The sequence below is a fragment of the Spermophilus citellus genome (genome assembly GCF_964194105.1).
Source record: "Spermophilus citellus genome assembly, chromosome: 2".
Classification (NCBI taxonomy): Eukaryota; Metazoa; Chordata; class Mammalia; order Rodentia; family Sciuridae; genus Spermophilus; species Spermophilus citellus.
Window position 1 is genome coordinate 23,301,858 of NC_138183.1, and position 24,018 is coordinate 23,325,875.

The 24,018-nt window shown below is 38.3% G+C and overlaps 1 protein-coding gene and 2 long non-coding RNA genes across 4 annotated transcripts in view; 1 reads left to right on the forward strand and 2 right to left on the reverse strand.

Annotated features, from left to right (window-relative positions):
* LOC308642952 overlaps positions 1-24,018 on the reverse strand; it is a 1,001,730-nt gene that overhangs the window by 719,369 nt on the left and 258,343 nt on the right. The window lies entirely within an intron of this gene.
* Positions 20,105-20,474, reverse strand: LOC308642954. The gene is made up of 2 exons (XR_014020675.1): positions 20,340-20,474; positions 20,105-20,306 (listed from the first exon to the last, which is right to left on the reverse strand). It is a non-coding gene; the product is annotated as an uncharacterized lncRNA (long non-coding RNA).
* SVEP1 (sushi, von Willebrand factor type A, EGF and pentraxin domain containing 1) overlaps positions 21,396-24,018 on the forward strand; it is a gene marked incomplete at its 3' end in the record, with an annotated part of 177,575 nt that continues 174,952 nt past the window's right edge. For both annotated transcript variants that reach the window (XM_081282377.1, XM_081282378.1), the window contains exon 1: positions 21,396-22,394. In XM_081282377.1, the coding sequence (XP_081138503.1) occupies positions 21,864-22,394 (531 nt within the window). In that variant the 5' untranslated portion in view covers positions 21,396-21,863. The remainder of the gene's footprint in view (positions 22,395-24,018) is intronic.

Sequence of the window (24,018 nt, forward strand, 5' to 3'; positions counted from 1 at the left end):
AAATAATAATACATTATCCTTTGATGCATTATCATTTAATGCATTAAGTTTTAGGGTAGTTGATACTCAACAGGTAATCAGAAACTGGTATTTGCATAAATCCAGAATTTGAAAAATCTTCTTATATTACACATAAACATCTCAGGAGGTTTACAATATTAAATTCATTATCCCTAGGATATCTATAATACATATATATAGAGAGAGAGAGAGAAAAAAAGAGAGAGAGAGAGAGAGGAAGTAGTACTAGTATTTACCTATCTCTTTGGATGTATATATAAATTATATTCTGCAGTTTAAAATATAATGAATAAAATAACTATCAATAGCAATTGCTCTACCCCAAGATAAATACTGTATCATATTTGAATATCATCTTTCTATCATCTTTTCTGTGTGCATTTTTTCAAAAAGTCTTGTTACATCAGTGTGTGGCTTACTCCCCCTTTCCCATATTAATAGAACATATTGAGCATTTTTATGACATTAAATACTTTTTGAAATATATGCATAATACTATATAAATATTCTTTGCATTCATTTAATATACTTTTTCTAGCCATTGTCATTATTATCTTTTAGAGTTGTTTCAAATATTTCCAACATTTGACTTTTGTAATTAGTACTATATATTTCAGCCTCATACATGTTTGTGCTCATTTCTGACTCTTTCCTTAGAAAGGTTCCTGAATAAAGGGCATAGTCATTATTATAGCTTTTTAAGAAAAAAAATCACATTATTGAATCAGTCCACCAAGGACTAATGATGTAGAACAGCTCAACTTTCATCACGTTAGCCCAGGACAGACAATCAGATTTCATCTGGAATACCAGCACCTAGTGGTAACCTGGGGTTCCTTTTTGAGAAAGACTGCAAAACCACATCTGGAAACAGCAGCAAAGAATGCTAAGATAAATTAGTAATGTTAACCTCAACGAAGGGGGGAAGCACACAAGCACATGTGTTTTGTATCTACAAACCCAGCCTTGACCAATTCTGGAGCTGAAGATATATTCATTAATTTTTGCCAACATGAAATGCAAAACAAATAAATAAATAAAGTTTCTTGTTTTTGTTATAATGCATACTTCCAAAATTATAAGTGTTGTTAAATGATTTTTTCATATGTTTGATGTCCAACTGCATTTATTTGGTGAAATGCCTTTTCAATATCCTTTGTCTGTATTTTTAATTTTCTTGCTAATACAGACTTATAAGAATGCTTTAAACATAAGGATAATAAGATTTTTGTCTGCCACTTTCCAATTTGCTTTTGCCTTTTAATTTTGTTTATGCCATTTTATGATGAAGACAATATTAATTTATATGTGGCCAAATAAGTTAATTTTTCTCTTTGTGGTTTCTTCCTATGTATTCAATGCTTAAAATATTCCTCCCTGCCCAAAGACCTTATAAATATTTATCTACATATTCTTCTGGCTTATTTATGATTTAATTTCCTTATATTTATCCCTTAAATCCATCAGAAACCTAACTTTGTATTTTTATAATCAACTAATCATTTTAGCATGTTTATTAATCTTTTCCCTCCGATATGAAATGCCATCTTTGTCATGTACTGGATTCTTAACTATTCTGGTGTCTGTTCCAGGAGATTCATCAAACTTTAATCCAGGAACGGCAAAGATAATATGCAATTACATCAAGGGCAACAATAATTATCCTGTAAGTCACTGTAAGTCATTAAGGTACTAAGCTGGCAGCTAAACCCAGGTCATCTGGATTCCAAAGAGTCTCTTCCCTTGTTAACTAAACTGACCTTTTGCTGCCCTATAAGGAAAGAGAGTAACAGGTTGGAGTCCGCCTGCCAGAATACAGACCTTTCTACAGTACATCTCTGAGATGATGAGCACATCAGGGTTCTGGGTTTTTTCTTGCTGAACTTTGGCCTGTCATTTTCCCCCAAAATCACCCTTTTCCCCTGTATACTCTGAAATGTGGAATGCTCCTTCTATTATTACATGAAGGTTACCTCTAACACGCAAGCTATATACAAGATAAACCTTCCTTGAAGAGTACTAATCTGCTTTCTCTGCTCATGTTTAAATGTTTCTATCTCCTAAAAGTTAAATGCCTGCTCTTTCCATGCAACAATTTAGGAATTATTCTTTACTGAGAAAAATGACAAAATAAATTATTCTCTCTCTTTGTAACACACCTTCTCAATTCCATTATATTTTCCACCCCAACATTGGAAGCTTGATTATTCATTTGAAGAGTTGGGGTAGACAGAAGTGGAAGAAGAAGATAAAAATTGAAAGGAGACAAATGCTCACTCATTCAGTGGATATTTATGAAGTCACTCCTCAGGGCTAAGCATTGGCCTAAGAGCTGGGAAGAATGCAGTCAAAATAGTACACAAAGCCCTGCTTGGGGTTGTAAAACAAGGTCACATGTTGTCTTTATAAAATGTCTATGACTTTATATTTTAACATAATCAAATTAAATTTCTTTTTTAACTTATTAATGTGGTGAATCACAGTAACACATTTTTCTGAGCTTAAAGCAAGCATTGCATTCCTGGGATGAATCCTCCTTGGTCATGGTGCATATTCTTTATAAAACTGGTGAATGCTAGCATTAAATCCAGCCTGTTAACCTACCTTGGCAAGAAAGATTCTGGAGATTGTTTTCCTTTTCAGCTATTTTTATTAGGTTTTGTTAACACAGTTATGCTGCATCCATAGAACAAATGAATTTTTTTTCCTTTAAAGTATGCTTTTGAAAAAATTTGTATTACATGAGAATTTCTTAGAATTTATTTCTTCTTGCTTATAAAATATGGAAAAATTTTAATTGTTGCTTTTTGCTTTCTAACTAAGGCTTTATTTTTTTCCTCTCACAGCCTTCAAACATATATCTGTATTATTTTTCTTTTTAAAATTAGGCTTTTAGAGATTTCAGTGTTGTTATTTTCAAGATTAAGCTGATTCAAACATTAGTACAAACATAATCAGTTCATGGACTATTACTTGTCTAATCATTTACAAATATGTGGAAAGAAGACAGAAAAATAACAGGTGAAGACAGGGATAATTAAAATATTGCAGAATGCAGGAGTCCCTTAGCAGGTGAATATTATCAAAGTATCAAAGAAGTATTAATACCTCTAATAAGATCACTTTGCATACTGCTCTAAAAGAGAGTTCCTAAAGGAAATCCCAAATATTTTTCATGAATATACTTCTTTAGAAAGTATAAAACAGTTTATGTTAAGAAGAAAAGCCCAAAGATTATATGCCCCATCTGGAGCATCAAAACACAATTCTTGCATTTAAAATCTCCTGAGATTTGGGCTCATGAAGTTTATCTAAGATCACTTTCAACAAAGAACAGCAATCATTCAACTTTTCCCAAAAGGAAGGACAGTGAGATTTGGAGAAAAGAAATAATGAATGTTCCGATATTGAGTAATAAGGAATATGTGATTTTAAAAATTTTTGTTCCTGTATTAAGAATATTTTCCTTGAAGTTTATGGAATTATTCACCCATTTACCTCTCAGAAAATGTCATCACATTTATTCTATTAACTTCTTAAGAATTGTTATGCTAAAGAAGTTATAGTTAATTAAAACCATTTTGTTAGTAGTAGTAGTAAATAATTTTTCTCTAATTTCAATGGCTAAAACAACCTTAGTTGTTTTGTATATTTTATACATATATACATAACGCATATGTTACTGGTTTGGTATCCATAGTCTTGAATATACTGGAAGAAGAAAGAGTTCTGTATATGACTCAGGTTTGTTCCACTAGGGCAATGGTTCTCAACTCTGACTGCATATTAGAATAATTTGGGGAATTTCAAAACTAAACAAAGCAGAACACTCCAGAGATTCCTTTTTACTTGGTCAGAGATGTGGTCTAGCACTGATATTTTCAAAGAGCACCGCAGGTGAATCTAAGGTGCAGCCAGGGTTGGAAACTTTTATTCTTCTTGCTGGAGGACAAAGTGGTTGTCCATAGAGTAAATGATTTACCTAAGCTCCTTTCTAGGTCTTGGAGAGGGCTGCCTTCCCTTTTTTTTCAGACGATTTAGTGTCTCTCTTGAAAGCCCATGAACACATGGAAGGAATCATACCGCTTTTCTCTCTCCTGTGAGGACATGGCTTAGAAAGTGCTGATAGCTCAGAAACCCCACGCTGCACATGTGCCGGAGAAGTTGTACAGAGAAGATGAAGAGATTGTGAGGGAAAGAAGGCCATGAAGTTTACTTACTTACTTGCTTTCTACAGGAAGGGAAGCCCATACTTGACTGAATTTTGTGGTGTCAGGAAACTAGGGTCTAGGAAAAAAAAATTAAAGGAAACTGAGGTTTTAAAATTTCAAGAATAGCTTTAAGTATTAAAAAGAAATAAAAGGAGCTTAAAAAAAGACATGGAAATTGAAGGGGCTGGTTAATTTCCTTTTGGGGTACAAAATATTGTACAAAATGTTGTAAAATGCTGACATCTGCATGGGGTAGCAGGGGAGCGCTGGGGAGGGGATTTGTCCTGCAGGAGTGGGGAGCCTGACAACGCCAAGTCCCAGCTTGACAGGCATTGGATTCTGGACTAGGGGGCACAGAATGGCAGGCATCTTGCCAAAGCTGAAAAGATGAAGATGTTCTTTTTCGTTATTGTCTTTTTTACTCCCTTGGGTTTGGATTCCTGTGCCTATGCCTGCCTCTGAGTCTCTGGGTAAGTTTCAGCCTGTGTCACAGGGCAGGGAGGGGAAAAGGTGCAGGGCAGCACAATGGTGGCCACCTGGGTTTCTGGGATTTTTCTACCATCTCAGAGTTCTCACCATGGACCTGTACTGTGATATACTTCTATGCATCCTGGTCTAGGAAGGCACACAAGAGACACACAGAGAGAAGAGCCACCAACCTTGTTAAATTTCCAAATTGGCTTCCCTTTTACTGTCTGTCTCTTGTCTGCCAATCTAACTAACTCTCTTAGTCTTTAAAGAAGAGAAAATAAATTAAAACAGAAAATAATATGACCTGTATTCGGGAAGGATCTATTTTTTTTCCCAAAGGATTAGCCCTTGGGCCTCTGAGATTGTCACTCTGACGGAGGTGTAAGGAAGGAGGTGTAAAGGCCACTGAAGCAGGGAAGCTTCTCTGGGTGGATCCAGACAAACCTACTGACTTCTCATAGAGTTGTGCTAAATAGGATGTTTACCAGCTTGGCACAATTCATTCAAACAGACACTGGAAGGATGATCTCACCCCTTATTGGGTAATATTCCCATTGCTAAGTAAAGTTGCCCAATCTTAGGGCAATCATACATTTTCCAAGGTAGAGTCCACAAGCCTTGTGGGGTTTTTTTTGTTTTGTTTTGTTTTGTTTTAATTTTTTTAGTTCTCGGCGGACACAACATCTTTGTTGGTATGTGGTGCTGAGGATCGAACCCGGGCCGCACGCATTCCAGGCGAGCGCGCTACCGCTTGAGCCACATCCCCAGCCCCCTTGTGGGGTTTTATAAATAATTTTGCAGATAGATATAGAATTTCCTCAACAAGTGACTCAGCCGGTGTGGAGTCTGATACTAAAGGGGGAATTATGGGTGCGTTTCCACACATCCCACATCTTGAAGGCAAAGAGCAAGGGCATTCGTGGTACTAACCCCTGAAGAACAAGAGGCACTTACTTGAAGGCTTTCTGTTGTGTTCCATCATAAGAATGCAGTCCACTGTCTGGAAAATCAGAAAACATGAGATTGATGGGACATCTTAAATGGGTGCAGCCTGCAAAACCACCAAGATACTCAGAGTTGTTTCAAGGCAAGATGAACCAGCTTCTGCTGGCTGGAGGAGGGATCTAGACTCCCTAGGGTACCTGCCTTGGCTTCTTCTCTGTCTGGGAGTGACCAAGAAGAAAGTAAAACAGCAAGAGATTTTCTTGTTTGTTTGTGGGCACAGATGTTCCTCTGTGGATCTTCCAGTTAGAAAAAAAAAAAAAGTGAAGAATGACATGATATAAACAAGTTGATTTTTTTAAAAATGTGTCATTTTAAACCTGCTGCACATCATTTCACATTCTTTCTAATCAATAAGCATTAATTGTATTATTTTAAATGAAAATAATGTGCATGACATGGCATATAAACACACAGAACTTTATGCATATGTGAGTATAGGAGGACAATATATGGAATCTTAAAGTTTTAAAAGACTAAAAAATAGGTTATAAAGGGGCATTCTGCTTTTCTCCTTCAGAACACCCCTCTTCTGCCAAGCGGAAAACAAATATATCAGCTAATAAGTTTAGAAGCTCCTCCACCAATGGGTGAGACAGAGATTTTGGATGATACGATCTGGTAAATACAGACTGTTTTTCTGGGCCTTCTCTTTTTGAGATATGACCAATGATTTGGATGAGAAGAGGGTGAGTGGACAGGAACATCAGAGTAGCAATCCTGATCTCAAAAAATAGAATGAATTAAGATAAGAAGAGACAGCTCCTGGCCCATGCTTTCTAGCTTAGGAGCAGGAAGCAGACCAGAAATGTGTAACACATAACTGGGAGAGATTGGCATCAAGGCTGGAGAACACAGTGAGAGAATGCAGAGAATGCCCATTGGATGGCTGGGGTTGGGGGTGAACTGAGTAAGGCCACCTCATAAAAGAGCAGGATCAGATCTTGTCATTAGTTGAAATTTTGAATTTTTTTTTTTTTTTTTTTTGGTAGTACGAGGGATTGAACCCAAGACTTGTCACACAATAGGCAAGCACTGGAATAAATATTCATCCCTTTTTTAAAAAATTTATTAGTTCTTTTTATAATCATACAAGTGTGGAATATATCTTATTCTAGTTAGGACCCCATTCTTGTGGTCGTACATGAATTGGAGTTATACTGGCCGTGTATTCATATATGAACATAGGAAAATTATGTCACACTCATTCTACTGTCTTTCCTTTTGTTATCCCCCCTCCCTTCCCCTCATTTTCCATTGTCTAATGTACTGAATGTCTATTATGCACCCCCGCCTTATTGTGGGTTAGCTTCCACATATCAGAGAAAACATTAGACATTTGGCTTTTGGGGACTGGCTTATTTCACTTAGCACGATAGTCTCTAGTTCCATCCATTTACCAGCAAATGCCATAATTCCATTTTCTTTATGGTTGAGTAATACTCTGTTGTGTATATATACCATATTTTCTTTATCCATTCATCTATTGAAGGGACCTAGGCGGTCGTGAATTGTGCTGCTATAAATGTTCATGTGGCTGTGTCACTGTAGTATGCTGATTTTAAAGCCTTTGGATGTATACCAAGAAATGGGATAACTGGGTCAAATAGTGGTTTCATTCCAAGTTTTCTGAGGAATCTCCATACAGCTTTCCAGAGTGGTTGCACCAATTTGTAGACCCACCAGAAATGTATCAGTGTGCCTTTTCCCCACATCCTCACCAACATTTATTTTTACTTGTATTCTTGATAATTGCATTCTGACTGGAGTGAGATTGCAATTCCAGTGCAATTGGAATCTCAGTGTGCATTTCTCTAATTGCTAGAAATGTTGACATTTTTTCATATATCTTTTGACCATTCAAATTTCTTCTTCTGTGAAGTGTCTGTTCAGTTCCTTTGGCCATTTATTGATTGGGTTACTTGGGGTTTTTAGTGTTAAGATTTTTAATTGTTTGATATATCCTGGAGATTAATGCTCTATCTGAAGTGCAGGTGGCAAAGATTTTCCTCCCATTCTGTAAACTCTCTCTTCACGTTCTTGATTGTTTCCTTTGCTGTGAAGAAGCTTTTTTAGTTTGATGTCATCCCATTTATTGATTATTGATTTCACTTCTTGTGCTGTAGGAGTCTTGTTAAGGAAGCCAGTTTCTGAGGTGAGGTGTTGGGCCTACATTTTCTTCTAGCATATGCAAGATTTCTGGTCTAATAACTAGGTTCCGATCCACTGTGAATTGAGTTTTGTGCAGCGTGAGAGATAGGGGTTCAATTTTACTCTACTGCTTATGGATTTCCAGTTTTCCCACCACCATTTGTTAAAGAAGCTATTTTTTTCTCCAACATATGTTTTTTGGTTTCTTTTTCTAGTCTGAGAAAACTGTATTTGTATGGTTTCTCTCTGTGGCTTCTATTCTATTCCACTGGTCTTGATGCCAATACCATGCTGTTTTTGTTACTACAGTTCTGTAATATAATTTAAGCTCTGGTATTATGGACCTTCTGGTATTCTGCTCCACTGTTCTCTCTGAGGATTGTTTTGGATACTTTGGATTTCTTATTTTTCCAAATGAATTTCATGAATGATTTTTCTATTTCCATGAAGAACTTCATTGGAATTTTGATGGCAATTGCACTGAATCTGTATCATGCTTTTGGTAATATGGCCATTTTGACAATATTAACTCTGCCCATTAAAGAACGTAGGAGATCTTTCCATCTTCTAAAGTCCTCCTCAATTTCTTTCTTTAGTGTTTTTTAGTTTTCATTGTAGAAAACTGAGGTCTTTCATCTCTTTTGTTAGATTGATTCCCAAGCATTTTTGTTGTGAATGGGATGGTTTTTCCTAATTTCTATTGTATCTAATTCGTAATTGGAGTATAAAAACACAATTGATTTATGAGTGTTAATTTTGTATCCTAGTACTTTGTGGAATTCATTTATGAGCTCTAGAAGTTTTCTGGTGGAGTTTGTTGGGTCTTCTACATATAGAATCATGTCATCAGCAAACAGAGACAGTTCTAGCTCTTCTTTTCCTATTCTTATCCCTTTAATTTCTTTCTTTTGCTCTAGCTAGAGATTCAAGGAGTACGTTGAAAAGAAAGTGGTGAAAGAAGGCATCCTTGTCTTGTTCCAGTTTTTAAAGGGCATGCTTTCAATTTTTCTCCATTTAGAATGATGTTGCCATTGGGTTTGTCATATATAGCTTTCACAATGTCCAGGTATGTTCCTTGTATCCCTATTTTTTTCTGGTGTTTTAATCATGAATGGATGCTGTATTTTTTCAAATGCTTTCCTTCTCTATTGAGATAATAATGTGATTCTTGTCTTTAAGTCTATTATGTGATGAATTTCATTTGTTAATTTCTATCTGTTGAACTAAACTTGCATAGGTGCTTGCTATTATTTGGCTTCCCCTAATATGTGAGGCACTGGAAACTTACAGGGTCACTAAAAACTCATAGAGTAGAAGTTCTGCTGCTTGAGATCTGTTTGAATAGGTGGGTAGACACACAAACAATATGAAAAAGCAAAGGAACAAGCCATCTCAAACAAACCAGAGTGACTGAACGGCAGACTCCCCCAAAACTGCAGTGTAGTAAATGTCAGAGAAGGAATTTAGAAAGTTTCATAGTTAAATTGATTTATGAGAAAAAGATGATATGGTGTAAGAAGTGAAATCAGAGAGAAAATACAAGAAGTGAAAGATCACTTCAATTAGGAAATAGAAATGCTGAAAAAAAATCAATCAGAAATTCTCAAAATGAAGGAATCAATAAACCAAATTAAAAATGCAATGGAAATCATCATTTGAAAATATATTTTCAAGGAATGAAGACAAAGTACATAATCTTGAAAATAAAGTTGAACATGGAGAAAAGATGTTAAGAGATCATGAACAGAATTTTCAAGAAATATGGAATAACATTAAAAGACCAAATCTAAGATTCATAGGGGTAGATGAAGGCTCAGAGATATATACCAAAGGAATGCTAAATCTTTTCAATTAAATAATAATAGAAAATTCCCCAAATCTTAAGAATGAAATGGAAAATCAAATACAGAAGGCGTACAGGACTCCAAATATACAAAATTACAACAGACCTATTCTTAGGCACATGATTATAAAAATGCCTAACATACAGAATAAAGATAGAATTTTAAAAACAGCTAGAGAAAAATGACTGTTCATATTTAGAGGTAAATCAATCAGGATCTCAGCTGATTTTTCAACCCAGAACCTAAATCAAGGAGGTCTTGGAATAATATATACCAAGCTCTGAATGAAAATGGATGCCAATCAAGAATACTATATCCAGCAAAATGTAGCTTTATATTTGAAGATGGAGTTAAAAGCCTTCACAAGAACCAGAAGTTAAAAGAATTCACAACTACAAAACATATTCAATACAATGGTTCATGAAGAAGAAATGGTGAATACAAATGAAAAACCAGCAGAGAGTGAAACTACACTAGAAGAATAGTTTATCAAAGGAGAATCTAATTCAACTTGAAAACTAGAAATAAATCAAAATGATAAGAAAAAAATCATCTCTCAATAAAACACTGAATGTTGATGGATTAAACTCCTCAATGAAAAGACATAGGCTGACAGATGATTAAAAAACAAAACCCAACAATCCACTGTCTCCCAGAGGCTCACCTCATAGGCAAAAATATCTACAGACTGAAGATGAAAGGCTGAGAAAAAAACATTACTCTCATGGATTGTAAACAACCAGGGGTTTCTATCCTTATATCAGATAAAGTGGACTTCAAAACAAAGTTAATCAGAAAGGACAAAGAAGGACATTTCATACTGCTGAAGGGAGTATCCAACAACAAGAAATAACAGTTGTAAATATTTATGCCCCAAACAATGGTGCATCTACATACATTAAACAAACACTTCTCAATATTAAGAATCAAACAGACTACAAGACAATAATACTGAGTGACTTTAACATGCCTCTCTCATCATTAGACAGGTTATTCAAACAAAAACTAAATAAAGAAGCTACATAACTAGAAAACACATTAATAATTTAGATTTAACAAATATATATGGAATATTTCATCCATCAGTGACTGAATACACTTTCTTCTCAGCAGCACCTGGAACATTTTCTAAAATAGACCATATTTTAGGACACAAAGCAGCTTTTAGCAAATACAAAAAAAAAAGAGAGAGAAAGATAATCTCAGATCATAATGGAATCAAGTTAGAAATCAACAAAATATAAAAGTAGAAATTACTCTAACACTAGGATACTAAAAAATTCCCTATTAAATTATAAATGGATAGCCAAAAAAAGAACCAGGATGAAATATAAAAATACTTAGAAGTCAATGAGAATAATGATACAACATATCACTGGGACACTATGAAAGGAGGGCTGAGAGGAAAAGTTTATAATATTGAACATACACATTAAAAGAACAGAAAGATACCAAATAAATAATCTAACATTACATCTCAAGGCCCTAGAAAAAGAAGAACAAATCAACACCAAAATTAGCAGAAGAGAGGAAATAATTAAAATCAGACCCATCCCTTTTTAAATTTTATTTTGAGTTAGAATCTCACTAAATTGCCCAGGCTGGCCCCAAACTCATGATTCTCCTATGTTGGCCTCCCAAGTATCGACATTACAGGCATTTTTTTGTCTTGATCACTAAGGTTTTTGGCATCCGTAAAACTTGTGCTCAAGGCAAAGCCATACTCTCTTACATCCAGTCCTGGCCCATCAGCTTCCTGGAACAGCAGATGTACAGGATGGCTAAACAAAAGTTTTATCTTGGACTTCCTGGGTCAGGGGCAGTGACTTGTAGCAGAAGGCTGGGTGACAGACAACCCAAGCCAGGGATCAGATGCAGCACATGACCCATCCTCAAGGGAAGTGCATTTTCCTAAGAGGTACTCAAAGAATTTGGTGTCTGCTCTTGAAACCTTACCAAATGTTCCAAAATACTGTGGTCTAGAAATGTGATGCTCTCCAAATGAGAAAAGAAAGGGCCGAAAGTACACCCCTCTACTTCCTGCAGGTGGAGTTTCTGAAAAAAAATAAGATTCTGGTCTTTTTCGCCTCTGTGGTAGAGAGGACCTCTCCAGGACAAAGGAGGAGATGGGAGTAATCTGGGGGAGCCACCAAAGTGTTGGCCCCTAAAAAACACCCAAATTTTAGTCTGTATAGTTGGTTTTATATATTCACATTGAGATTATACGTATATACAAAGAAAGATGTGATGACAATCACAAAACCCCATGAAACCTCCGTGTGTTCAATTAAAGGCATTATTTAGTTCACCAGCTTATAAATCAGCTGGGCTTTGGGCATGCCTGGCATCTCAGCTGGGGGCCCCTGGTGCACCTGGCTGGTGCCTCTTCTGGGCAGAGCTGTGCAGACTTGGCTCCGCACCAGGTATCTCCTGTTTGCCTCCTGAGACCAAAAGACTGAAGAAGGCATGTTTATTTTCTGATAGCAAAAAAAAAAAAAAAAAAGAGAGAGAGAGAGAGAGAGAGAGAGAGAGAGAGAGATTCAAGGGAAAGCTCATTATTCAAGTACATTTCAAGTCCAAGCTTGTGTCATTCTTGGAGCATCTTGTTTATTAAAGCAAGTCACAAGGCTGAGCTTGGAACCAGGGTAAGCTCATCCCTCCCATGGAAGTGAGGGAGGGAGATAAATCTACCCCACAAAGAAAAGGGAGGGAAGGGAAGGCGGGAGGCAAACAAACCTAAATCAGAAAACTTTAGCTGACAATCATATGACGGGAAGCTAAAGCTGTTGGTCATCACAATGCATGCAAATGCATTAATATCCTCTGAAGGCATCCTAGAGACAGACTAAAGTAAGGAGCAAAAAAGAAAGAGAAAAGAAATATCAAGCAAATTCAAAATAGTGAAGAAGATGATGACCATGCCAATAAAGCAGAGGTACCATCCTGACATAGGTCAATTCATTGCAAATATATAAAATGAATAAAGATTGGTTTTACACTATTGATGTTTTAAGGTTACATTTATATATATATTTGTTTATCTATTTTCTGTTCATTATTTTTGTAATACTGGGGGTGAACCCAGGGTCTCTGCCACTGAACTACATCCCCAAGCCTTTTTATTTATGTTTTTAAATTTTGAAACTGGGTCTCACTAAGTGTCCCAGATTGACCTTGAACATGGATCCTCCTGCCCAAGACTCCCAAGTTGCTGGAATTACATTGGCATGTGCTGTCACATCCAGCTAAAATTTCATTGTTAATGAATAACAGCAAATATGTAATTATTATGAACTATTATGTGTAAGATTAGAAATATCATAAAAATAGAAAGCAAGCTCTAGAAATACCAATACAAATTTTTAAAAAACTGCCAATCAAATTGTAACATACTCTCAGTTTCATGCAGATGGAATACATTAAAGTGAAAAAGTATATAGAGTATTTGGATAATGTAAATACTAACATTGATTTATAAGATAGAAGAATTTACAATCAAGAAATATGATCACATGTTTTACTGTATGTCATGATACGACATGAGAAATTTCAATAAGAACAAAGAATATGTAAGCCTGTTCTTTAACCTCAATGAAAAAATTAGGGAAATTAATTAATAGGTTAATAAAACACACAAGTGCTTTATGTTAAAATAATAACATAAAAATAAAATAAAACAAACACTTCAATAATCTCTGGGCCAAAGAGGTAAGTAAAACTTCAATTATACATTGTTTAGAGAACAATAATGATACTACACATGAGATTTAGCTAAAGCTGTATTCAGTGGGAATTTATATCTATAAAAGTGTCACTGAATTCCTGGGCAGAGGGCTGACTCCAGGGATCCCAACAGACCAGATTCAGCCACCTGCATCCTGGAGAGTCTAGAGAGAGAAAAGCAGCGGTGAAGCAAGAAAGAAATTTATTATTCAGTATGGCCACAGTAAAAATTTTACTGGGGGTGGGAGCAGTAAAAATTTTAAAACTGAAAATGCCATTGGTAAAATTAAAGACTTACTAAGTGGGCTGAATAAGAGATTTGAGATAACAGGAAAAGGAGTGCTATCAATCCAAAATCATATGTCCATCAAAAATATTTTGTGCCTGTAATCCCAGTAGCTCAGGACAGAGACAGGACACTGAGTTCAAAGCCAGGCTCAGCAACTAAGCAAGTTGTGAGACCCTGTCTTTAAATATAAAAAAAAGGGCTGGGAATGTGGTTCAGTGGTTGGGCACCCCTGGGTTCAATCTCTGGTACAAAAAAAAAAAAAAAAGATGGAATAAACTTTAGTGAAATACATTTTAAGCTGAGTAAAAACTAAGTGTGTTCTACAAAAATGTACTAAGTACTTTATGAAGACAGAGAGAAACTTGGAACTTTAGAAATGAAGGGTAATGTTCAATATTATTAGCAGTTTGGGAAGCAGAGATTGAAAACATAATGAGATACCACCACACACCTATTCAATGATGGGGTGTGTATGTACACATATACATGTATGCACACACACACTTAATACCAAGTACTGAATGGAATGGAAAGAAATTAAAACTTTCATACATTTCTATTTTGAATATTGGAATGGGGCATGCACCACTCTGGAAAACATTTGAAGGGTTTTTGTTTGATTGTTGTTGTTGTTTTTTAATAATGAAACCATACTTTTGCCATATGATCTAGTAATTCCATCCCTGGTATTTATTAAATATAAGAAAAGTTAAATTCACACAAATGCCTGAGCATAAACTTAGATGGGTCTCAAAGTTGTTATGCTGAGTGAAAAAAAAGCCACTCTCCAAAAATTACATACTATTTGATTCAATTTTCATGTCATCTTGAAAAGACAAAACTGTGATGAGGGATAAATGAGTGGTAGGTGAGGGCGGGTATAATATAAAGACAGTCTGGGAAGTGACGGAGACGTTCTGTGTGCCGCTTATGTTTGGGGTTACATGAAACTGAATATGTATTTGAATTCATGAAACTCTATACACACACACACAAAAGTCAACTTTAATGTACTATAATTTTAAAAAATAAAATTTATAAAGTAAATATACTATAGGTGCCTCCAAATGGGAGTAGTGGGGGTATAATTGGTCAAAAGGAAATCATCTTTACTGATTGATCCCTTTGGATTTTATACACTGGTGGGAGAAGGAATAGAGATAAAGATCAAAACGATATGCCTTTGTAAAACTACCGCCACTACTATCATCACTATTTATTTTTAGCAGAATACCCCTTAGCATACTGGGTAAGATCACAAATGGAATTTGATTCAATCCTTGACCGTGAATGTAATGTCTAGAAACATATACCACTACTTTATTTTACAGATTGAAAATGATGAAAGATAAACAAAATTCTGCTGCCACCTCTAAGGACTAGTCCTGTCCAGGAAGATAGAGAGCCCTTCAGTTCATGCCTTTTTGGTAAGAGACTGTCTACCTACCATAGCACCTTTGGGAAGCCAGGTTCAGAAATTTGAGGAGGCAGACAATTTGGGGGTAAACTTCTCTATGGATTATTGTCTCTAAAGAGGTAAAGGAAAAGGTTACCATAAACAGAGCAGTCAGCCCAAAGAAGGTCAGCTCACCCAGCACCCCAGGAGATGGGGGTGCCTGAGAGTACTACACACAGGTATACACAGTTCTACAGTCATGCAGGTGCCTTTCACCTCTCCAGATGTGAGTCCTGCAGAGCTTGCTAAGGGTAATCAACTAAGGGTAATCTCCAGTGTTGTTTGTAGATGTGCTCCTGGTGCTCAGATATCCTGGATAAAAAAAACAACTGGTATCCTGAAGACAGTGTCTGTTTAAAGACCGGGTTACTTTTCACATAAGAGGGGAAGCAAACAGTAGTACATGTGATGTTGGGTCAGAAGACCATCAAGACCCACAATGGATTTCAGCCACCCCCACACAAGGCTAAAGTGACAGTGTGATGTAGCCTGTGGAAAGCATATGTCTGGGGACTATTGGCTCTAAAACAGCATGTCTGACTCTGACAATATGTATCATGCCATGTAAAGTGGCCAATTAATGCCTACATTTGGCAGGCCAGGATAAGGATGTCAGGCATGGTTCCAACAACTAGCATGTAACTCCATTTAGACAGAAAGGTAGGGACTGGCTTAGTGATACTTGCCAAAACTGGATTAGTGTTGTACATGGTTATGTAGAATAGACTGCTTGCTGGCCAGATTGGAAACCACTGGTTTCTTCCTCTGGGGTTTGCAAAGGCTGTTTTATTCAGTTGGAAACCAGGGACTAAGTTATCCGAGACTGTGCATCACAGATACAAATGCAGGGAGTGACAGAAATAATGTGTTTTGCACCACCTTCACTGCAAGCTTGCATGGCTAGCAAGGAACAGGGGGGACATGTCATGTATTGAAGTGAAATGCAATAAGCATTTATGTTTTCAGACATGGCTATTTTAGATAGTTCTATTTCTTCACCTATAAAAATAGATAACCATTATGTAAAACAGAATAACAATTGTATTCATTTATGAGGGTATTTGACAGGGCTAAAAGACAAAGCATGAAAAACTATGGATATTTTTAAATGTCTTATCAGCATCTAGTATTACAATCAGATTTACAGCATTGTTTTTTTTTAATTTTTATTTGTTCTACTTAGTTGTACATGACAGCAGAATGCATTTTCCAAATCATCGTACACAAATGGAGTGCAACATTTCAATTCTCTCGTTATACATGGTGTAGAGATGCACCATTCCTACAATCACACATGTACTTAGGGTAATGATGTCCATCTCATCCACTACCTTTCCTATCCTCATAACCCCTCCCCAGCATTAATTTGTATTTATTGCTTTTTAATTGTTCTCAGTGTCTCAATGCCGAGGCTGTTCCACCATAAACTCCATTCTTAGTCAATTCTATTTTTTTTAAAAAAAGCACATAGATTGGCATATTTTCCAAACTCTGTATGTGGAGAATGTCTTTGCTAAATTCACAAAAATACAAAATATAGTCACAAGGTGGCATCTTCTTCCTATAGACATTGCTGGCTGCTGTGGTTCCCTTACACTGTATGATAGGTTTAAAAACAAAACAGAGACTGACACCAAGAATGCATGAAATTTTTCCTGCTTTTATTTCCATTACTATATTGTTGATATCCTAGAAGGGGATACAGTGAGTGCCATCCTCTTCCATCTTCCTCAGTCCCCTTCCAAATCTTCCCCAAACACAATTGCATCTTATCTTTTTATAGTAGCTGCTTTAATGCAAGGAAGATGTTTGCAGTGCAAGCTGAGTCAAGGTGATATCCTCAACCCAAGCACAGGTCCCAGTGGGTAGACAGGGATTGACTGAGGTTTCATTTCTATTGATGGCACGGTGAGACTCTGAATGAGGACACACGTGAGAAGAATACAATGCATTCTTCAATCTCTACCCACCAATAAATACACTTTGCCCCATGAGCTGAAGTCAGGGCAGTTTTTCTCAATTCAGTCTGGGTTGTCATTTTATTTAGGTTGCTTCTCAATCTTAGTTTTGGGTAGAGAGGTTTTTTTTTTTCATTTTCTGTGTTGATTACTAGGATAATAGGTTAGGATTTCTCAACCTCAGCACTATTGGACATTTTGGAGTTGATGATTCTTTGTCGTGAGGCTGTCCGGGGCATTGCAGGATTAGCTGCATCCTTGGTCACTACACACCAGATGCCTGGTTGCTACATTAGTCCCCCAACAAGTATCTCCAGACAGGGAACCTCAAGGTGGAGGTGCAAAATCAGATCCCCTTTGTTGAGGACCACTGCTGCCAACCAGGGTGTAAAGGAATAAAGAGTTCTGGGAGGTAGTTCTAAAAATCAGACCAGCAATCTTAGTAACATTCAGGCAAAATGTCCTTACCTCTGATATGTCCTCTTAACATGAGGACAATTGACATACTCCTGACTATTCAGCCCATTGGAAACACACAGTACCAGAGTATGCTGGCCTTATGCTTCACCCCTAGGATATGTTTCAAAATTATCCAGGGAGCTTTCAGTGTGCATAGACCTATGGTAGATATCTCAAAATACTATTATTTGGATCCTTTTGAAGATAAGGTATTTACTGAAGCAGTTGATAGATGATGCTATTTAATCTGATCATGACGAGATATGTGTATTATTATATGATATATTTTATTTTAAATTTAGGTAACTATATTTTTTAAATAATTGGGTGTTTGCTGCCAAGAAAGACAAAGATTTCAAGTAGAGCTGGGATGTTAAAATGTAGAAAAAGAAGGATTTAAGCTAATGCCCACAATTGCTCAATTATAAATGCTTGTGAGAATTGGGCTCTACTTACCTAATTCACCAAGTCATACAGAAATATAGCAGCCATCAGGTACACTTGTGAAAATAGAGATTGGAAAGTCCTTGCAAAACGGAATTTCCACTCTTTCTCACAGGAAACTTCTAAATTTCAGGGTGGCCTAAGTTACAGAGAGTTTTATCTCTACTTTGCTATTTTGCACTTAACTGTATTGTCGTGAAACTTGATGTGGAAATTGTTGGTGTTGTTCACTAAATACTGTTAACTTATTGCTTTCTGGAAATATGGAAGGATTGTACTTCTCTACTACTTTTGGAGTTTGACATAGCCATCTGACTTGCTTTGGCCAATGAAATGGAGCATAATGAGGTGTGTCGATTTTGAGAGACAGTTTTGAGAGCCATAGGGCAATTCACTATGACATCTTCTCTTTGGCATTGCATTCATGAAAGCATATATCGAGAGGGTAGCCTCCAAGGTGACAGGTTTGGGTATATTAGGATTAAGTAAAGCTGGATGTGACAGGAAAACAACACAAAAGGAACAGAGAGGCAATCCATGATGATGAGTATGGTGGTTCTACTCCATGAAGTCCACAGAGACCTCAGCTGTGACCATCCCTAGAAGATGCCTATCATTCTCCCAGTCCAAATGGCCACTGGAATTCTGCCACCATCACGTTCTGGACAGAAAGATGAAGTAAAGGATGAGAGGAAGAGATGACAGATAACAGGCAGCAGCTGACTCTTCAATAGGTTTTCTGGAGGCTGTTACACAAAGTTAGCTGAGAACCTAGTTATGGGATCATATCCAGCTGCAGGGGTGGCTGGGGGAGGTAGTCTTTATTCTAGGCAACTTTGTGCCCTGCTGAAACTCAGGGGAGTGTCTGCTTTCTAAGAAGGGGAGATGAGATGTGTGTGTGGAGGGGCGGTAGATTACTAGGAGTACCTACCATAGTGAGCACAGGACCTAAATTGGCATCATTATAATGGTCCCTCCCATGCAACCACAATGCTGGATTCAGGGATGATGCCTGCTCCAGTGTCGCCCTTCTTTAAGGCAGTTGTGGTGGTGAGTTGTTTTTTTTTTTTTTCAACTTGAGCTTATGGGGAGGAATCTTTCTTTCTCAAATCATAAAACTAAGAGACTAAATGTAGCATGCAAAGAGAAGCAGAAGTGAAAAAAAAATTAAAGAATTAAGTAGTTCTTTGACTTCCTTTCCCAAGGTTTTTTGAGACTTGCTACAACCCTCTGCTCTTTCCCCATTTTTATTATGAGAATCAAGAAATTCCTTTTTGTTTAAATAAGGAGAGGTTAGATGTGTATTGCTTCCAACCAAAGGAACCTAAGGCAATTATCTACCTTTCTGGGTTTCTATGGGGAATACATGAGATAGAGCTCATAGGAGCTGCCATGGTGCCTTGCACATAAAGGTCCTGAATGCTTGTTTTTAATGATGTGTTTTATATAATACAGAGTAAATGAAATTTGTAAACTTTTTTTTTTTTTAAAAAAAGCCCTAACTCAAATGGCATCTTATTCATTCCCGGAAGATTTGGATCTTTCTTCTCCTTGTTCCCTCTTCTCCATCTTAAAACCACCCTACTCCTTTGTAATTATTCACAATCTATATTCTCTTCTGATATACTTCAAACTTCTGAAGGACTGGAACAGATCCTTAATCATCTTTCAATTCTCAGTTTCTAACATGGTGGTGCATAACAGATGGCCAATAAATATTATTAGAAAAACAAAGATTTAGAGAGCAGTCATGATTAAATTTGGCAATAATAGCAACCAACATTTATGAAGTACATCTTGTGTTCTAAGCACTGCCCTACAAGGTTTTTTTTTTAAATGACTTAATCATTGCACTAACTATTAATATGCTACTATTTTCCAAATGAGCAAAGTGCACAAGCATATCTTCACAGGGTCTGACTGTGAAATCTTTTGACCATGCCCCCCTCCACCATACAAGATGGATTTCCTTTACAGGTGTATTTGTTTGGGATCTTGCTTTGGAAAAACCACCCCAGGTTTTTCAAAGTATGCCGCAGTCTGGCTGGGCACAGAATCACGAGCCACCACACACCTTGTAGATTCAAACAGCAATTCTTTATTCCCGAACTCACACCGGCCCTCTACAAACACGTTCTCGGGAAATCCAAGTTCTGCCCGCAAAATTCACGTACTCCACCAGGCTTAGAATCCCAAATACTTTCTGAATTCCCTGAGAACTCAACAGGAACTCAGGCAGCAGGATACGCCCTATTCCCAGCAGGAATAACCTTAAACCTGGAACTGCCCTAAACCCAGATTGTTCTAAACCGGGAACGCCCTAAACCCAAGGAGCGGGATACTTCCTAAAACCTGCAGGATACACCCTAAACCTGGATCCACCCTGGTCCTTGAGCAGGGTCACCTTTCTCAAACATACATGCAATGTCACAGCGAATGTCCAAGGCAAGTCCATTTCCACGAGTCCTTCCTCTAAGCAACATGGGGTACGCTGGCAAGGAAATTTCGATGCGTCATTCCTACTTGGCAATGGCCCTCAGCATCAATGGCCCTCAGCAAAAGTAGATATATGCCAGTTACCAAAGTCAGGTGGATCTCACTTGTGATCATGAGAAATGGGATGTGGGGGAAAAGGAATCCCTACCCATACTTTAGATTTTAGCATAGATTTCATACCATCAGAGGTTTCCCTAGCCTTGGCCAAGGTCAAATCTATCTACCTAAGCTGTAGCACTTAGCACTTTATAGCACTTAGCACTTTCAGTTGTAATTATACATATGTCATGTATGAATATCTGGTCATGTCACTTGTTACCTTTTTAGTTCCCTGAGGACAGAATCCATGTCAATTTTTGCACTTCCTTTTATTCTTGACACATAGCCTAGATTCTGGCACATACTGGACACTCAAAACCATTTGTTTAAGGAAAGAAAGAACAAGAGGACGAATAGATAAATGAATGAATGAAGAAGGCATTCTTCTTGGGTTCCTTGGGTAGATGCAACCCCTATATGTTGTGATCTGAGAAGACCCTAAAGAGTCTGCACGCTCCCACACACCACGGATCAGAAATCCTCACCAGGATGGTCATACAGACATATACTTGGTGAGGGCTTTGGGGTCCCCCCAAAGGGTGGAAAAGAAACACAAAAGGTGAGCAAGCAGTTTACAAAAGATGCTTTCTACTGCCTGGCTACTCCGCGTGTGTGTTTTCTTCTACAAAGTGTTTCCAATTACTGTGGCACTCTCGGTATCTGGATCCATCTCCAGTGAATTCCTCTGCAGCTCCTGCCAGACATATGGGATCAATCAGTGCTTCGGCACTGGTGCGCTTGCTGCGGGAATGTTGACAGCCTGACAGACGCGGGGTTCTGGTGTCATGGAATCTCGGAGCCTTGGCTGGATCCCGGGAGGAGAATGGGAGGGGGAGGAGAGAGATAGAGGCAGAGATAGAGAAAGGAGAGAGGAGAGTGGAGAGGGAAAGGAGGAGAGAAGAGGAAGAGGGGGAGAGAAGGAGGGAAGCGGGAGATTTTTCTTGACTGCCCCCTTTCCTTCAAACATTTTATAGGCTTCAGGGAGAGAGAGGAGGAGGAGAAAAGGAAGGGAAAAAAGAGGACAGCGAGAGGGTAGAGAGCTCGCCAATCCCTCCCGACCCGTGAGCTGCAAGAGGAGTCTGGATTTTGTCCCCAGTGTCAGATGAAAGGGCGCTAAGGCTCGCGACCGCCGCCCCGCGCCCCCTCGGCGCACGCTCCTCTGCGTGCCGGGCCACCGGGCGCCTCTTCTCGCCCCGGCCGCCGCCTGCGCTCCGGGGCGGCCGCTCCGTCGCCAGTGCAATGTGGCCGCGCCTGGCCTTTTGTTGCTGGGGTCTGGCGCTCGTTTCGGGCTGGGCGACCTTTCAGCAGATGTCCCCGTCGCGCAATTTCAGCTTCCGCTTCTTCCCCGAAGCCGCACCCGGGGCCCCAGGGCGCCTGCCAGTGCCGCCCGCTACCGGCGAGGAGACGGCGGAGAGCAAAGTGGAGCGGCTGGGCCAGGCGTTCCGGCGACGCGTGCGGCGGCTGCGGGAGCTCAGCGACCGCCTGGAGCTGGTCTTCTTGGTGGACGAGTCGTCCAGCGTGGGCCAAGCCAACTTCCTCAACGAACTCAAGTTCGTGCGTAAGCTGCTATCCGACTTTCCCGTGGTGTCCACGGCAACGCGCGTGGCCATCGTGACCTTCTCGTCCAAGAACAACGTGGTGCCGCGCGTCGATTACATCTCCTTCAGCCGCGCGCACCAGCACAAGTGCGCGCTGCTCAGCCGCGAGATCCCGGCCATCACCTACCGCGGCGGCGGCACCTACACCAAGGGCGCCTTCCAGCAAGCCGCGGTAAGGCGCCCGCCCCTCCCCGCCCCGGCCTTGGAACCCTGGGCCTTTCCCACCCACCGCTGCCTGCCCATCGCCCACCCGGGTTCCGTCTTGGGTAAGGCATAACCTGCCAACGGCCAAGCGTCCCCAGAGCTATCACTACTCTTCTGTTGTTGTGGGGGTCCAATGGGATAATGAATTTTAAATACTTAGCAAGATAAGATGTCAGGCTCCTTAAAATGGTCCCTTTTGGAGGAGATCCTGTTAGGAAGGGACCCTTAAGTCGCTACCTACATTCACACTTGTAGGAACAGACTGTATCCAAGGTGGGACAGGTGAGTTTGGTTTGCAAAATGTTTCTAAAGGTGAAGTGATCTGAATATTTTCTTAAATTCTTTTTAAGTCATTACAATACAAAGTGCGCGTCGTTGATTTTGCTCAAGTACCTTATAAATAAATTTTTTAGCATCAGGATGAAGTCAGTCTTGCGTGAGGGAATTTAACAAAAGGCATCTCTTTCTCTAATTACAAAGTAATACATAGGTGAAGACAACCTGAAACACATATGTCTGACATACAGGCAAGTCAGTATTAGAGCAATGAATGAAACAGAGAGGAAAAAAATACCCTATAGTCCTATCAAACTTAAAATGTCACTGTTCATATGGGGCTGTACATTTTCCCCGAATGTATATTCGTGCATACTTTTAGTCAGGTTGGTACCTTGCAGTTTTGCAGCCTGTATTTTCATTTGTTATATCATGATTAAAATGTACCACATTAGCTGCATACTATTCCTTTGCAGGCACGTGCCACAGTTTATTTTACCAATCAACTAGTGTTGGACACGAATATTTATAGTCCTTCTTCAGGAAATACTTCTAAATTCCCGACCTCCTGAATTAAAACATATGAACATTTTTAACTGTTTGATACATATTTCCCATTCCTCCCTTAGAGAGTTGTGTAAATTTACAACTTCTCTAGCAGAGTATCAAAGCAATAAGTTTGCTACATGTTTATCAATGTAATATACTATCATTTTAAAATATTCTGCCATTTTGATAAGGTTGCTAGAGGCATCATTTTAGAAAATTTGATTTGATTTTTTTTTCAGGATGAATATTCACTTCTAAATTTACTGAGCATTTATTTGCATTTTTCCCTTTGATTATTACCAGGCCATGGTTTTTAATTTTTTGCCAATGCAATTATGTTTGTTTGTTGTTCTTAATGATTTATAAAAACTCTTTATGTAGTAAGGCCTGTAACCCTTTTAGTATGTGCTGCAGATTACTTTTTCCAGCTCATTATATGAAAATGAATAATCATTGGAGGTATTATTTTAATTCTTAAATGCTCAAATAATCTTTATTCTTAAGATGCTATATTTGCTGATTTGTTAGAATGACTTGCTTATATCACAAACTGGAAAAATAATTTTCTTTTAATAGTTTCTCCCATCTGAAACTTGTTTGTGGGCATGAAATGACAAACATATCTATGTTTTCTAAATAAACAGTTAATCAGTTGTCCAAGGACTATTTGCTCAGTAGACATTCATTCTTTTACCATTTAATTAAATGCCTCTTTTACCACATAGTAAAAGTCTATGGATATTTGGTCTCCTCTTAGCTCTGTTTCA